The sequence below is a fragment of the Rhopalosiphum padi genome, chromosome 2 (assembly GCF_020882245.1).
Source record: "Rhopalosiphum padi isolate XX-2018 chromosome 2, ASM2088224v1, whole genome shotgun sequence".
Taxonomy (NCBI): domain Eukaryota; kingdom Metazoa; phylum Arthropoda; class Insecta; order Hemiptera; family Aphididae; genus Rhopalosiphum; species Rhopalosiphum padi.
In genome coordinates, this window is record NC_083598.1 from 16,537,371 (window position 1) to 16,556,257 (window position 18,887).

The 18,887-nt window shown below is 29.8% G+C and overlaps 2 protein-coding genes and 1 pseudogene across 2 annotated transcripts; 1 reads left to right on the forward strand and 2 right to left on the reverse strand.

The window, feature by feature from the left end:
• The first annotated feature begins 2,121 nt into the window (after window positions 1-2,121).
• Window positions 2,122-5,901, forward strand: LOC132921479 (uncharacterized; annotated as a pseudogene).
• A 4,002-nt stretch (window positions 5,902-9,903) lies between these two features.
• On the reverse strand, window positions 9,904-17,907 carry LOC132923245 (nucleolar protein dao-5-like). Its single transcript, XM_060987102.1, is given in 4 exon segments — window positions 9,904-10,379; window positions 10,836-11,037; window positions 13,760-14,411; window positions 17,435-17,907. Coding segments are annotated over 4 exon segments (1,707 nt in total). The 5' UTR covers window positions 17,865-17,907; the 3' UTR covers window positions 9,904-9,956.
• On the reverse strand, window positions 13,750-14,423 carry LOC132921569 (histone H1A, sperm-like). Its single transcript, XM_060984651.1, has one exon. The coding sequence runs from the start codon at window positions 14,377-14,379 to the stop codon at window positions 13,756-13,758; it is 624 nt and encodes a 207-aa protein (XP_060840634.1). The 5' UTR covers window positions 14,380-14,423; the 3' UTR covers window positions 13,750-13,755.
• Window positions 17,908-18,887: the final 980 nt, after the last annotated feature.

Genomic DNA, 18,887 nt, shown 5'->3' on the forward strand with positions numbered 1-18,887 from the left:
CAACATCTGTACTAAAATGATAGCGTTTGTTTGTATGTCCGGGATAAACCCCGAAACTACTTATTTAATCGTCGTGCAGTTATTTTTAAATTAAAGAGAACATCACAGAGAAGGTTTTAGCCGTTTTAGGCATAAATTTAGTCCGATTAAGTTAATAAATATTTAGTTATTATTAATTAAAATAAACCTATAAATTGTATACCTAAATATATTATTAAACATATTGTGCGGCACGGCGGCCGCGGCCCGCGAGTTTCCAGCTACCTGTAACCTGACCTTTTTCTTTTCTGTGTGTTTTATTGGCGAGTAGATATAAATAATTGTTCCAAGAAATAAAATACTTTCCGTACCATGTTATTTCAACAATTTTATTAACATAGGTTTATATAATGTTTATAATTTATATATTGGTACTAATATTGTTATATACTAATATTGTTATATATTATACTAGCGTCTCTGTTTAGTTAGCAAAAACCACTCGAAGAGACGAGTTCTTTGGTATATAATGTTTAGCTTATACTAAAATGTTAGTATGGAATTAGTTATTTAATTAATCTATACTAATATACATATAAAATGTTAGCGTTTGTTTGTATGTTCGGGATATACTCCGAAACTACTTATTCAATCGTCGTGCAGTTTTTTTAAATTAAAGAGGACATCACAGAGAAGGTTTTATGCTTAAATTTAATCCGATAAAGTTAATAAATAATTAGTTATTACTTATTATTAATTAAAATCTTGGGCGGAGCCAAGACGCTATGCTAGTACAGGATAAAACACAATACTAATCCGATAAAATGATAATCCCCGTGAACAACCAGGAGTCGCTTAAAAGAAAAGCTAACTCGTCACTTCACAAAACCAATTCACAAAGTAGCAGGAAAATAACAAACAATACTACACCAATTGATTATGAACATGGACAAATAAATAATAGTATTAAGGCACACAAAGAGAAAAAAGCAAAATTACAAAAAATATGGATGAACTAATAGGTAGAAACAGCAAAATTAGCATACAATAATAATAATAAAATTCCATTAACATTCGAGAAATTTAAAGTTAAACACCTTATTGAAAATATTCAAGGTCATCCGTCCAAACTGGAAAATATAACACAATACGGAAACGATGACATACTTACTAACTCTAGAATTATTAATAAGATCTGAATTAAATTTAACCTGTTTAAAAAATAATAATATTGCATGAATAATAAACAACATTTTCAAGAAAGTCGAATCGAACTATAAATTGAGACTGAAAGTGAATCTGACACCTACTATAACAACGAGTAGTGGATTACGGGGAGGGGGTCCATGAGGTCCATGGGGTCTAGAGTCTAGACTATAATAACACATATTATAAAATATTATTTTTCATTTATTTGTATATCTTTTTTGTCTATTTTATGATTTTTTTCAAATTGTTTAAATTTTTAAATATAAATATAATCGTTTTGAAAAAAATCGAAAATCTAGAACGAATAGTTGTCTAGTACAACTTGTCAAGTTATTTTTTGTGAAAAAATCATGTTTCTGTGACTAACAGGAGCTGAAGAAAACGGGTAGTAAGAAAACATTATTACGGTCGAATTTCATTACCAGAACGGCCTCTTAAGTTTAAAAAAGTAATATAATATAGTACTAAAATAATATATTATTATTGTTCATATTTGTAAATTTTGGTTATAATATTATGTTTATTTTGTACGAAACTACGTAGACATGAAAAATTATTTCTCCAAATTTTAACTTATATATTTGATTTTTTTTATCTATAGTTATCAGCCATATGTATAAAAAAGTCAATTTTATTATTCCATTAGAATATCTAAAAAATTATTTTGTCAAATGTTAATTTTTAATATGGTAATGCAAATTAAGGTAACCACATAACTAAAATAACTACAGGTAAAAATTGGTATGTCGCGGAATCGAAAGGTAATTTTAAAACTTCCTGTACTGACGGAATCGATACTGATGTAATCAATGCTATGTTTGCGGAAACGTTATGTACCCACAAATATACGTATTATCGTAGATTCTTAAAATATGGCTTATCACGTAAATAGGTTAATTCGATAAGACGATAGCCAACAGTACTATTATATATTCATGTATCATTATGAATATTTTTCATTATTAATTTTTAAATCTTTGGTGCACCTATAATTAATAATAATGTAATAAAATCCTCATGTGGAAAGCTGTATACAACTGTATAACTACAACGAAGGTATAGCACTTACTATACTTACTATATTAATTTCCAAAAACTAAACTATGTTATAATTCTTGTTTGATAAATTATATACATAAATACAAAAAACATTTTTTTTAAGTAAAGCCAACAATAAAATTAAAATTTAAAAATTTAGAATTTGATTAATGTTTAAATTCAGTTAATATCTGAACTTAATTTTGAAATTCGTTTGACACACCTTCTCATAAAAATTCAAAATTATGCCATAAACGTGTCTAATCAGCCTTTTCCCGGTAATCTATACTAAGATTTATTTTAATATTATATTAACATAAATATCTTTTGAAAACTGTCAATAACTAGATATAACTGCAACGTAAATATTTTATCGCAAAGTAAAACAATTTTTGGATTACAATGCATATCTCTTATCGGCTCTAATTTAAATAAGAAGCCAAACATTAATTTTTGTACATTTGAAAATATAAATGAATATAAATTATTTAATAATTGTTTTTGTATAATTTTGATAATATTTAAAATAATTCCTTTTCCTTATTGATAAAGATTTTTATTACTTGGTGATAATTTTGTTTGTATTATTATATTATTATATTATTATATTTATACCTGTTTATAATTTAATTTGAATTTAACACTTTCAACGCGAACTAGAAGTCTTATACAGGGAGTGTTGTATATAGAATAATTGCTTTATTCTTGCTGAGTTCTTGTTTTGGTATCGTCCCATTTTGCCGAATCCGACTTTATCGACAAAAAAACCAGTTGTATACGGATTGATAACAAATCCTATTTGGCCAAATGTTATTTTTAAAATAATAATTGATAATTAAAAATGATAAATCGCCATGTAAATTGTACAAGGGAGCAATAATTTACTGCTAGTAATTTCATATTTTATTTAAATTTTTTATTGTAATACATAGGTAAATGCAATCACTTATTATTGTAATGTTTTAAATACTTAATTTTTCTTAGGTATATAATTTCTTATAATATTATTTATACCATATTTTAAATATAGGTAGTTATTTACCATGGTAATTACTAATTACCAAGGTGCCATTGTCATACCTATAATATGAAATGTACCTACTAGTTTACCGCATTATACCATATTATAAGCACCAATAGTTTTATATTTTTGTTAGTGATGATTTAAATTTTAAATTCTGTCATGTAGCTATAGTAAATACTGAGTAAAAGTTCTAAAATTCGATATTAAATTTAAGTTTTTAAAATATTTGTATAGGTAGTAGTATTAACATTTGAGTAGTCTTATTCTATGTACCTAGTTTATTTGTTAAAAAAAATAAAAATAAAAATATTAATTAAACCATTTTTTTTTTTACAATTTGAAATTAATTTTCATTTAAAATATACTTTAAATTACTAGAAAAAAAATTAAATATTTAATATTAATATTTATTTAGTGTAAAATGATACGAAGATACCGTTCAAAACGTCGAAAAATTCAAGAAGAACTAGCGTTTCTTAATAATCGAGCAACTATTTTAAATTCAGTTGAATCCGAGGTTGAATCATTAAAAGAATCGGTTCTTAATGCAAATAATGTATTAAAAAGTTCATCTATTCCATCTTCTACTTTAACAAATTCAATTGTTTTAGATGAAAACTATATTTTTGACATTCAAAATTATCCAGAACACAAACAAAAAAGTAATGTTTTCATTGAAAATCCCACTGTAAATTCATGTGTTGAATCTACCTATGATATTATTAATAATGTTGGAACCAGCTCAAGCACAAATAATTTTGTGAATGATTCTGAAATCTTAAAATTAAATTTAGCAAACTGGGCAATTAAACGCAATGTTTCACAAAATACAGTGAATGATCTTTTATCAATTTTAAAACAACACAAATGTTTTGCAGAAATTCCAAATGATTGTAGGACATTATTAAGTTCTAGTTCATCAAAAACAAAAAATATCAGGATTGTTAATCCGGGTAATTATTATCACTTTAGCAAAAAAAGGAATTACTTTAAATACTTTAAAACGTGTCAGGATTGAAGGTAACATTAAAATAGTTGTTGGAATAGATGATTTACCATTAGCAAAGAGGATATAATTAATTATTTAGTATTTTATTTTTCACTAATCTGAAAAATATTATTATAGATAACATTGATATTATAAATAGTCCAAGTGGAAAGTGGAAAGTTCAATCCAATATGTCTCCTATATGTATTAATAAAATATTACAAAATGAATATAATAAATCTCCTTTGTCCAGGCAATTAAATAATGTCAAAAAATGTTTGTTTCCTAATAATACAAGTAAAGTAGTTTTTATTTATATTTAAATAGTAATTAATTTTAGAAAAATTAACTTTTCACCAGATCAAAATATGTAGAAATATTAATGGATATCTATTTAAATTATAGTATGATTCAGGTTTACACCATAACATTTTTTTTGTAATACCTATTTAAATGCGTTTAATTTGTATTATATAATTTTACAATATTATACAATTTATTAGATATATTATTACGATGGTGATTTTATATTTTAGATTCTATGCAAGAAAATATTAAAGTAAATGATAAACTTTCAATAAATGCATTACAAGTTGCTGATACTGATTTATGTTTAAATAAAATGTCTCATCTTACTTATGAATTTAAACGTAAGTCATACTTTGTTATTTTATTATTGTGCTATAATTTATAACATAAAATGCTATTTTTTTTTTTAGACGTTAATATTGTAAATTAATTTCACAGAATGTTATGATTATACAAAAACATCTTTAACAAATATCAAATTTGATATTAAAAATTTATTATATACAGTGAATGAAATAAAAAGTATGATGGAACATACTGTCAATGTTTTGAACACCTCTGGTTCACTAAGTAATCAAGACAACCACAACAATTAAAATTTATTGAACATTGAAAATGTTCCAATTAGTAATGTACAAACTCTTGAAAATGTTTAAACTGAACTTGAAAATGCTATTACACTGGCCCAAGAAGTATTTTTCACATTGCATATTAATTATTCTTTTGTATCAATAGGTTAATGAATTATCCAGATTAGTAGGTAGATCTATATCAGACTCAGTAGTCAGTACGCCGTATGATGCAAAAATTGTATGATGATACGTGGCTGAAGTATTATTCTTATATTGGACATAAAGGAAAAAACAAATTGTCATCTCTCAGTTCTTGTAAAATTATTTTTGGTAAGAATCCCATATACTTACGATTAATTATACAATATGTATTTTAAATTTTTATGTATAATTCCTATAGATGCAATTCATCTATGCTCAAAGTTTGAAAAAGTACCAGATATAGAAATCGTATTGTCAATTAGCAAGTCGATGGCACAAGCAAGCAATCGTTTAAAAAAGAAATGTACCAATACAGAAAACACTTGTGCACTTTAATTTTTTTTTTCATTTAATGCTTTAAACTCAAGTTAAGAGTTATAAAAATTAATAAGTTTTTATTTTGTTTTAATTATAAAGATATTTTTTGTGTGCATATTATAATATTATATATCCTGCGTTTTTTTATTTTAAAAGATATTTTTTTGTTTAATTTATAAAGTAATTTATACATTTATATATTATTAGTGAATGCATAGTAATATTATATAATATAAAGCTATGTATATTATAAACTTATATAAGGTTTTAATTTTATTTTAATTGTAAAGTAATTTATATATATTATTTATATAAATAAATTTAACTAGTAAAAGACTAGTAAACAGTATTAACAATAGTATATAATTTTATGTCCATGTTTTTGAAACATATAACTCTTTCTATAATAAAATATTTCTATTAATATAAGTAAAGTTGTATAATTGTATGCATATGTTGTAAAGTATAGTATTACACCCATAACTATTAGTGTGTAAAATGTATTTTGATGATTAGATTCTAACCCAATATAATATATCAGATGACAAATCATATAGCAAAAATCATTTTTGTAAAAAAGTAACCCATGAGTAACCTAAAAAGCTACCTATGCAACATAAAAAAAAAACATTTAACAAATATTCAAAGGCAATTTTTTAAGAATATTGATAAACCTAAATAAAGCAGTATTTGAAAAAGTTATTGTTGCAATATAGAATTTTCTGCCACAAATCGTTGTCACAATATTTTTAACACCTTAATTACATAAAAAAAACAAATTGAAGTAATATTTTTATGTTTTTAGCGAATGTTGTAAAAATATGTGTAACACATTTAATTGCTACAGTGGTAAATACATCCCAGATAGCAATTTCATATTTTCACAATATGTTAAACAATATATTTGCTAAGAAATATTTATATTTCTACAATGTGTTTCATTGATTTTATTTAAACTGTTTAAATATGTTTTGAATGTTGTCACAATAACCCATGGCAGCTAAGAAAATGTGGTAATAATATTTTTTTTTTAATATTTCATCAATATACTTATAAATATTGCATCAATGTTAATTTTAAATATCATAGTAACATTTCAAAACATTGTTGTCCCAATACTTGATTTGAATATTTCAACAATATTTCTATAACTATTGTAGCAATGTGAATTTTACATATTGTGAGAGCATTTTTATATCATTATTATACCAATGTCTTTTTTAAATATTTTAACAAGTATATTTCTTTATGCTTATTTTTATACTTTATAGTATTACTTGTTTTTATAAAAACTTAGAAACTATGGAAGACTGTTCAATTTCAAACAATATCTGTGAAACATATGCTTTTTAGAATAATCCTTCAAGTCCTAATTGATACATAAAACACATTTATAATTTGTATTAAATAATCAAATATACTATAGATTTATGATTCTGTTAATTTAAGATTTATTATATTTAAATATTTAAGGTATTAAACAGCTGTTTACATATTGTGCACTATGGTAACTTTCCATAATAAAATCATTTTAATGGCCAACAGAATATAATATTAAGTATATATAATATTTATATTGTTAGCTATGAGTTACTTTTTTTTTTGAAATTCTATTTGGTGCCTGCAGCAGTGTAGCTTGTGCTAATAACTTAGCTACAACAGTTGATATTTCATGATCTGGAGTTGAATTAAATTTCTTTTCTTACAGCATCTAAAAAAAAAAATACAAATTAAAATGATATAACTTATATTATTAAAAGAATAAGAAATACATAAGACTATAAGAGTACAATACTCTTTCATACTAACGCATAACATATCATATTTTAATATTTCATGTTTAGAACTTACTTTTTAGTTGGTTTTTACTATGAGGGAGGGTACAGTTTGGAACGTGTATATGGGATGAAACTTTATCATAAAAAATTAAGGTGGTTAGCCATCTGAAAGCTATGGTGACACAGTAGGCAATAGCAGCCGATACTTGATATCAGAATATATTATAGTGACTGTTGTACTGTTTAGAATAATCAAATTCATCTGGTTTTATTTTTAATTTTAAATGTTTTGTAAATTTTAAAAACCATTATATTAAATTATTTATTTATGAAATATTACCGAATAGTAATTGATAACAAGTAACAACTCAATTCATAAAATTTTGATTTTCCTTTAAAACCCAAAAAGGAATAATTTTGGAAGAAAAGAAACTTCAAACATTTTCGACATTATGCGGCAAATTGATTCCGAAATGCTTTTTCCAACTAATTTTGCCAAGCTGTACCTAATATTTTAAAAATAAAAATATTATAATTTCCATGAAATATTTCACATGATCAAACAGTGAGAATGATTATTTTTTTTATTATTATATATAAACAATAAATACATAAGAATCACATAGGTTTTCATTGTTAAACACAACTTGTATATTAAAAAGATGGGAGAGTTATAAATATTATATAATATGTAATGGCCCTGGCCCTATTATTCTAATAACTTAATTATTTATTAATTATTGACTTGATATAAATTAAATTTAAATTAAATGGAATGAACCATCAATCATTCAATAGATCACGACACCAATTTCTCTTTAGGCGGCGTGGGGGGTTACTAGGAAGTGAGTTGGAAGCAAGTTCAGCGATTAAAGGGTTAAAGTGACATTGTAATTTAGAGTGAAATTTTTTATAGTGTTTTGTGGCTAATTGATTTACTGTTTCTATTTTGAAGTCATTTTGGAGTGTGGAATTTGATACATACCAAGGTGCGGAAGAGATAATTCGGAGAGTGATACATTGGAAGGCTTGGAGGGTACGTATTTGAGATGGTTTAGCGCATCCCCAAATTTGGATAGCATAAGCCCAGATAGGCCGTAATAAGGATTTGTAGATGATTATTTTTGTGTGGAAGGGTAATTTTGATTTCAGAATTGGGCGAAGTAAGTGGAGTCGACTATTGAGGATTTTTCTTTTTGACTTGATATGAGGACCCCAGGTCAGTCTATTGTCAATTAGGACACCGAGGTATTTTACTTCTGAGGATATTGGGATTTGTATTCCTTGAAAATAGAGGGGAAGGGGTATGGACTTTTTTAGTGTAAATGGAACATAAATTGATTTGTCAGGATTAATTTTGATTTTCCAGATGGATGACCATTTGTCTATTAAGTCTAAATGTGTTTGTAAAAAATGTACAGTTTCTACAGGATCAATACCAGGTGAGAGAATTGCAGTGTCGTCAGCATAGGTGGCTATAACAGTATTTGGGGTTTTAGGAATATCAGCCGTGTAAACATTAAATAAATCGGGAGAAAGGTCACCTTGGGGAACTCCTGCTTCAATTGGGTAGAATGACGAGACAGAGTTACCATACCGGACTGCGTAAGTACGGTTTTCTAAATATGAACATATAAAAATATTTAAATATAATTAAATGTTTTAGTTTAATGTAAATTTATTATTTCAACATTTATAAGTGTCCCATAAAATTATGCTTTTAATTTATGACGTGTAAACTGACACTCAAAAGAGTAAACTAGTTTATAATTTTTTACATTATATAAAAAATATTGTATATTAATATGATTTGTGTAATTCGATTATAATGTGTTGAAAGTTTAGGTTTACACAAAAATTATTAAAAAAATAATAAATTCTACAAATTCTACACTATAGGTATAGGGTAAAACTTTTAAAAATGCCTTAAATAGTTATACCTGTTTATAACAGTCGATAAAAATAACAAAAGTACCACCTAATCTCATAACATATATTTTGTATTTAAATAAAAACAATACTGTAAATATTTAAAACTTTTTTTATTCAAACCCATTTTCATGTGGTTCTGTGAAAGTGTAATATTGTACCTACCTAGGTATTCCGTGCATTTAATTATTTTTTTTTTTGATATATAGTTGTATGTAATTTAGTTTAAAACTAATTATTACTTTTATCAGAATTCATTATTTAAATTAATTTTGACGATTATTTTAAATAGCAAATAATAATTTATGAATGAAATGTTTAAAATTTTTTTTTTTATTTATGTACATCATGGATTGTGCAATAAATATTATGAGATGTAATATTATTAAATTAAATAATTTAAGCTATTATGAATATAAAAAAAATACAAATCGACTCAAAATCAAAAATGTTGACCTATTTAATCATTACTAATATTTATGGGTTTCATTGTTAAGCATAACATGTATATTAAAAAGATGAATGGGCGAGTTATAAATATTATATAATAAGTAATGGTCCTGAAAAGGGCCGTTTTAAGAAGTGGTGTTACTGTGTATACGCAAATATGATTAAGCACGTTCACCGCGGATACGACGAGCCAGTTGAATGTCTTTGGGCATGATCGTGACGCGCTTGGCGTGAATAGCGCACAAGTTGGTGTCTTCGAACAAACCGACCAAATAGGCTTCGCTGGCTTCCTGCAATGCCATGACGGCGGAACTTTGGAAACGCAAGTCGGTCTTGAAGTCCTGGGCGATTTCACGCACCAGACGTTGGAACGGCAATTTGCGGATCAACAGTTCGGTACTCTTCTGGTAACGACGGATCTCACGGAGAGCGACGGTTCCCGGACGGTAACGATGGGGTTTCTTCACTCCTCCGGTGGCGGGTGCGCTCTTACGGGCAGCTTTGGTTGCCAGCTGCTTTCTGGGAGCCTTTCCTCCGGTAGATTTACGTGCGGTCTGCTTGGTACGGGCCATTGTTGATTTAGGTTATAACAAGTGATGTTAATGTACGAACAAGTGTAAAACACTGATAGCCGTCGAATCGAATTTCACCAGTTTTTATATACAAAACGGATTCGTATCTGCCGTTCTCATTGGTCGACGCGTTTTCGATAATCGGGGAGTGGGAGAAAACAAATGGAGCATTTCGATTGGCCGTGCGTGCTCCGTGAAACGCATAAATACATTGACGTTTGTTAACCGGGTATCAGTCATCGTTCATTGCAGCAGCTCTTTAAGCATTCAGCTAGAAACTACATAAAATCAACATGACCGGACACGCCTTCGTCGGTTAGCTCGTCGTGGTGGAGTGAAACGTATTTCAGGTTTGATCTACGAAGAGACCCGCCGCGTCTTGAAAACGTAATCCGTGATGCCGTAACTACACCGAGCATGACAAGAGGAAAACCGTTACAGCCATGGACGTCGTCTATGCCCTTAAACGTCAAGGCCCGTTGGTTGAGAGTTGTCTGTTGAGACATAAGAGACGCCTGATAGCGATTCTGAGTCTGATGGATCGGACGATGGCTGTTCATCACGCAGCCGTTGTGTGGCGGCAACCCGTAGAGGTGGAGACGAGAAAGTCTTGTCACGGAGTTTCTTTGATTCGGTGACTGGAGGAGTCCGATTTCTTTTGGAATCACGTCTGCACTGAATGAACACTGGATGACTTACTTACTTACTTACTTGGTAGCACGGCTTTCGCCTATATACTATTCCAGGCTATTGCCTTTGCTAGTAGCTGTAGTTGGAGATGGATTTGCTATTTTTTATTTTTTTTTTTTTTTTTTTTTTTTTTTTTTTTTTTTTTTTTTTTTTTTATAATTTTGGATGACTGGATGACTAATGTCAGTAGGGACTTTATTAGTCGATAACTGGAAAACAATTTTATTATTGGATAAATTGAAGCATTATGATGACATAACATGACATCGTCAACTTTGCAACTACGAATAAACGATATTGTTTTCAATCGTCATTATAATGATATTTATTCATGGAGAAGCTATTTTTTTTTTAGCAAACACGTAACGCTGTGGATCCTTTTTGTTCTGTTATACTTATTGGAATTTGGCCAATGGCTATTTGACGTGTCTCCTTGGGTTATCAATATATACCATTGCTCTGTTTTTTCGACATCATCATCTGTCAGAAAAATATGACTCACCTGATAAGGACTCTTCATCTAGAACAGGAGAGGCAGTTGCTGAACTCTGGCGTCCTTTTTTGACGGTTGGTTCAATAGATGGCGGAGAATTGCAGAGCCGTCAGTGAAGGAACAAAAGCTTGTAACCAAGTACACCAGTTCCAAATAATTTGATTCATTGCTGTACACCCTATAAAAAGGCCCTTTTCAGGGCCACCAATCTATCTATCTCAAACTGCATAGTGCATACAATATAAAATTGTAAACCACAAGAATTTTTTTTAATTTTCATTACGTCATTGTATTTTATATACTACTGCCATTAAATATTAGTATTTATGATTATAAATAACCTATCGTGGTACTACGTACAATTATTTTAATCATACATTGCAGTCCCTATTTAGAATTCGTTTTTTTTTATGGGTAACTCCGAAATCAAAGGATGTACAACTAATTATTAATTTTTAGTATAATGATTATATTTGATAAACTTACAACAATTTTACCGTTTGCTCATAATATTCCATTTAATCTACGTAACATTTTCAAAGATCATTGCTCATTGAATATTTGACAATCAATTGTAAACCAACACACAACTTAGCACAACTTATTTTTTTAATTTTCAGCATAACATTTTACTTACACATTATTCACAATGTGGAAATCATACAAATGAGGCAGCGATATTTAGTATCGTTTTTTTATCACCCAAAATTAATCCATTAACTATGATGTTGTAGCTGTTCGTTATGGAATTGTATTAAATTTGTAATCGGTAAGCGCACTGATATCTGAATTTAAAATTATGTTATATTCGTTTATCGTAGATTTTGACTTTCCTTTTTCTTATTTTCTTATACGTTTATATTGATAATAATTTAAAGTATCTTGCCCGTGGAATTCATTATTATATTCTTTAATTAATTATCTATCCATGTTTATTAGTCTGGTAATTATATTGTTTACGTCTTTATCTCACTTCTAATTTTGTACTGAACTCAAACAATATATATAACCCCCAAAACTAGCTTTATGCTTATAATTCGGTAACGGTGTTATGAGATATTGTTTATTATTCTATAATTATTTATTTATTTTTTGTATTTCTTTCGTAAACAATATTGTTATATTTTTTATTATTAACTATATTATATTATTTGTTTTTTTTGCGATAAACTTGGCCATGGACTACACACACACAAACACAAGATTACTTGGGAATGATCACAATTTCATTAATAATATATAATTCATTTTTGAATTAACGAGAAATAAACAATATTTTTCAAAATTAAAACTTCAGGCACTTATAAAAATATTTATGTATTTACCCTCAATTGTATTATTGTAGAAATAATAACATATAAGGATCCTTGAAGAATTAGATTTTCAAATGTTAGGTAGCTATGAATGTTTTTTTTTTTAATTTCTACTATAAAATAATTATAAATGATCGTGAATTTGAAGAATTGTATCACAATTTTAACTTGATCTATTTTATAAAAAGATGTATGTATTTATAAATCTTTTAAATTTTATACGTACAGTGAGGAACTCTATATATTACTTGCTGATATAAACAACACAAATTTAATTTAAATTAACATAGATCAGCGGTTCTCAACCGGGGGTCCGCGAGTAGGTATTAGGGGGTCCCCGGAAAAAAAAGCGTAATGGCGGAAAAATTGAAATTTGTTGTAATTAATTGAAAGTACTTGTGAAACTAGTAGTGAAATATTGTAAATGTTGTAAATAGGTTTTTCGTAACTTATACGATTTAGTATAAGTGTATAATAAGAGTATAAATACTATAATAGGTATAATATCTTATGTAAAAATATATGACAAATTGGCATTTGGGGGTCCGTAAAGTAGTAGTGAGTGGTCAAGGGGTGCGTGAATGAAAAAAGGTTGAGAACCCTGACATAGATGATAAAAAAATTTGATTTAAAAACAATAAAAGAGAAGACAATTGATATTAGGAATAATTGGTATACTAATTAGTTAGATCATAGGAACTACTTGTCGGTATAATATTATTATATACATAGTGTAAAAGTAATATTGTATATCTGCTTTAAAGATTAGTGTTCATCAATAATGTCGTGTACAAATTAAGCAAGAGTTTAGGGCGGCGTATAGAAATTGGTGGTCCTGAAAAGGACCGTTTTAAAAGGTTATAGAGAAGCGAGTGGATCGACAGATCACAATTTACTTCTTCTTGGGTGCTGCTGTTTTCTTGGTTGGAGTCTTCTTCGCTTTGGGTTTGACAGCGACGGCAGGTTTTTTCGCTTTGGCCGGAGATTTCTTTGGTTTGACAGTCTTAGGTTTAGCGGCGACAGCTTTTTTGACTTTTTTAGCTGCTGGTTCGCCGGGCGCGGGTTTCACTTTCTTGGCAGACGTCGACTTCCTCTTTACGGCACCAGGGGCTTTGACTTTTTTGACGACTGGTTTCTTCTTCTTGACTACAGCTGCCTTTTTCGGTTTAATCTCGGCAACCGGTAGTTTGAAGTGACCAGAAGCGCCAGTGCCCTTGGTCTGTACGACGGTTCCGTTGGCGACGGCGGCTTTCAAAAATTTCCTGATGAACGGCGCCATCTTGGCGGGATCGACTTTGTAGTTGGCAGCTAAGTATTTCTTGATAGCTGGCAAAGACGAACCTTTTTTCTCCTTGAGTTCTTTGATGGCTGATGTGACCATCACGGAAGTGGTCGGGTGAGACGCAGCTGGCTTCTTTGGCTTAGCAGCACCGGACTTATTCTTGGCTGGAGACTTCTTCGCAGCAGGCGATGCGACGACTGGTGCCGGAGCAGAGAGAACAACGGTTTCTGTCATGGTAGTGTTGATTTGATGTCGAAACTTGTAGACTAATTCGAAATAATACAGTCGAATGTAATACTGAGCAACAAAACGGTTGGTAAATATATACACCATACCGTACCGACTAGTAAACCGTCGTGATTCGCGTCATCGACACGGCTGTGGTTGTGCAAACATTTTCTGCGATTTCTAGACAATTAATAGTCTTACGAGCCCGGTTTTAAATTTAACAGAAAGCCAACTAAATTTCAAACGATCTCATATAGCTACTTTGACGCTATCCGGTATCAAAAAACCACCACGGCTCGTTATTCCCACACTTCCAACCGGGTTTTCGTAGACCACGTTTAATGGTCTACCGTATGACCGAAAACAATTATAAATTTACAAAAACTCCTTAAACACATTCTATACGAGTTTACCAAGACATGAGCGTTTGCAGATTGCCAATCGAACGATTTGCCGATGTACGGTGGCTTTTCAAAATCGAGGATTTTAGGTTACTGTTAGGGCACGGTGTCATTAGGTTTCTACCATTGAAATGTTTACGTAGCAGAATTTACCTGTAAATCTAAAATTAATCGTATTTACCTTGAATATTTTGAAAAAGTAATCATAGCAATGCATTATTAAAGGATTTAAGTCGAAATCCGATTTTAAATAAACAATCTATAACTTATTTTCACATCATCGATCGTTTCGATGCCGATACATTGTACGTGTAATAAACCGACGCCGCCAATTTACTAAACACTATTTTATTTTTCTGTTAAAATTAGCATTTAACGTGTTTTAGCCGAACTTTGATGATGCCATACATACTGTTTTTATATAAATACAGTATTTTTTTTATTTATTATTACCTAAGACAAGAGATAATAGCCCAGGACGTTGCCGTAACAGTCAAGAATCCTAAGCCATCATCTGAAGTGGTCGAATATCAAATGACGCAACATTTGAATAGCTGTACTACCTACCTATTAATAATATAAGAATTGAAATATTTCCTACAGCGACGCATATTCGTCTTCTTTTGATTCACTACCTAAAATCTCTACCGTGCATAAGTCCACCCGAGACTCAGTGTATTATATAGTATACAGGTCTCGATATACTGTACGAGCAGACCGGAATTCTGGATTACCGGACTTAGTCGAATCGTTGGGCTGCGCCCTTACGTCGCTACTTGTTATTTAAGTCCTGAATATTTTTAAATATTATTTGTTGGCAATCTAATTATTATTATTCATTCCCTGGTAATACACGTAATAAAGATTTCTTTTTATATACCTTTAGGCCGTAGCAATTTTGCAAAAAATGCTTCTCTAACAAGAATGATGTCCATTATAATAAGATGCATATTATGCACTCGTATAAATTCTATTATTACTATATTTACGTATATTTGTAATAACCTTAATATTTTGTTTTGTAAATATTTTAATCTATATTTAATTCTGTTATAAAAGCCGTTTGAAGTTAATTTAATAGGTATATATATAAATAAATAAATAACAATGATTGGCCTAATTTAATTATTTAAAACACATTTTGTAAATGTTCATATTTCCTTGTTTTGGGATTGAACACGAGTAATAATTATTAGTTATATAATCATCTAGGGTTATGGGTCTGTTGCGCTTTGCTTTCTTTACTGTATCAATGACTTGCTGGTAGAAGCCTAGGCACAGGTTAGGTATTTTTGTTTAATCAACGTTGATAGTGTTTAATAACAAACGTAAGCATTATGTACATTCTAAAGATAATTTAACATATTATTCAATTGTATTATAATACTTCCGATATTATAGTATCCTAATAAAATGGGTAAATATCCAAATCAATTTTGATACATTGCAATGTTACAGAGCTCAGTCTTTTATTCAAACTGGATATTTTTGCGGAATATAACTTATACCGAACAATGAAAACGGAATAAAAATCTGTAGGGAAAAATCACCGAACTATAATATCACGTCTCCCTGATATTTCGACGATATCAAAATATGTTATTGATGTTTACAGTTTTAAATTAACGTAGGTATCGACCAATCGAAATATATTTTTACATAATATTTGCATATTTTTTCTATCAAAAAAAAATTTAATTTAATTAAACCAAAAAATACCAAGTATTAAAAAAGATTTTTGGACCCTAATATTGAAAAATAGTGTTAAGATATAAAAATATTTAAATATAATTAAATGTTTTAGTTTAATGTAAATTTATTATTTCAACATTTATAAGTGTCCCATAAAATTATGCTTTTAATTTATGACGTGTAAACTGACACTCAAAAGAGTAAACTAGTTTATAATTTTTTACATTATATAAAAAATATTGTATATTAATATGATTTGTGTAATTCGATTATAATGTGTTGAAAGTTTAGGTTTACACAAAAATTATTAAAAAAATAATAAATTCTACAAATTCTACACTATAGGTATAGGGTAAAACTTTTAAAAATGCCTTAAATAGTTATACCTGTTTATAACAGTCGATAAAAATAACATAAGTACCACCTAATCTCATAACATATATTTTGTATTTAAATAAAAACAATACTGTAAATATTTAAAACTTTTTTTATTCAAACCCATTTTCATGTGGTTCTGTGAAAGTGTAATATTGTACCTACCTAGGTATTCCGTGCATTTAATTATTTTTTTTTTTTGATATATAGTTGATATGTAATTTAGTTTAAAACTAATTATTACTTTTATCAGAATTCATTATTTAAATTAATTTTGACGATTATTTTAAATAGTAAATAATAATTTATGAATGAAATGTTAAAAATTTTTTTTTTTATTTATGTACATCATGGATTGTGTAATAAATATTATGAGATGTAATATTATTAAATTAAATAATTTAAGCTATTATGAATATAAAAAAAATACAAATCGACTCAAAATCAAAAATGTTGACCTATTTAATCATTACTAATATTATGGGTTTCATTGTTAAGCATAACATGTATATTAAAAAGATGAATGGGCGAGTTATAAATATTATATAATAAGTAATGGCCCTGAAAAGGGCCGTTTTAAGAAGTGGTGTTACTGTGTATACGCAAATATGATTAAGCACGTTCACCGCGGATACGACGAGCCAGTTGGATGTCTTTGGGCATGATCGTGACGCGCTTGGCGTGAATAGCGCACAAGTTGGTGTCTTCGAACAAACCGACCAAATAGGCTTCGCTGGCTTCCTGCAATGCCATGACGGCGGAACTTTGGAAACGCAAGTCGGTCTTGAAGTCCTGTGCTATTTCACGCACCAGACGTTGGAATGGCAATTTGCGGATCAACAGCTCAGTGCTCTTTTGATAACGACGGATTTCACGGAGAGCGACGGTTCCTGGACGGTAACGATGGGGTTTCTTCACTCCTCCGGTGGCTGGTGCGCTCTTACGGGCGGCTTTGGTTGCCAGCTGCTTTCTGGGAGCCTTTCCTCCTGTAGATTTACGTGCTGTTTGCTTGGTACGAGCCATCTTGGATTTTTCTTTGTGTATTAGACGAACTGCAATATACTGATAGTTCTCCGTAACGAAACACACTAGTATTTATACACAAAACGGATTCGTATCTGTCGTCCCCATTGGTCGATGGCGTTGTTGATATTCGGTAAGTGGGAGAAATCAAATTGAGCATTTCGATTGGCCGCGCGTGCTCCGTGAAACGCATAAATACATTGACATTTGTTACCCAAGGATCATCATCAAGTTCCGTTTCGTCGTTCGTTCGTATCGCACGTCCGCCGCACCGCACACACTCGTATTGCCACACACCGCAAAACCAGTCGTTGCCCGTCAGGCGTACCACGTGCTCCACTCATCACGTGTAGTCCTACGCGCTATCTGTCTGTATCGCGCGAATATGGGAAATAAGAAGAAACGCAACAAGACTCCACCGCTGAATTGCGCTAAAAAAGTTCGCCCCGATCCCAAATCACCACTACCTCAAGTTAATTCCATGGATCAATGTTTCGAACCACTGTCTCCCAATCATACGGACAACGAATCATTATCAGGCGAATCCTTTATATCTTCAGACCCAAGTTCCGACTCACAATTTGATGACTTCACCGCAGAACCAACACCAGGTAACAATTCATTTAACGCTAAATCAATCGCATCTCAGCTATCACAACCACAACATTCAAAACCTAAAACGGATGAGTCATCTACTTCCTTCCAACCACAAAAAAGCAACCCAAAAATCCCACCAATAATTCTCAAAGGTTCAGCATGGAGAAAAGTGGCGGGCAAACTTATGACTACTATTCCAGAAAATTCATTGGAAGCAAAGTCCTTTGGTCCTGAGTCTATTAAACTCCAGTGCTTTGACATTGAACTTTTCCGAATAGTTCAAAAATATCTAACAACATCGAATACCGAATATCATACTTACAGTATCTCTGACGAAAGAACTCTAAAAATAGTTATCAAAGGTCTCCTTAGGGAAATCTCAGACACTGAAGTTTTAGATGAACTAACCAATCTAGGTTACACAGT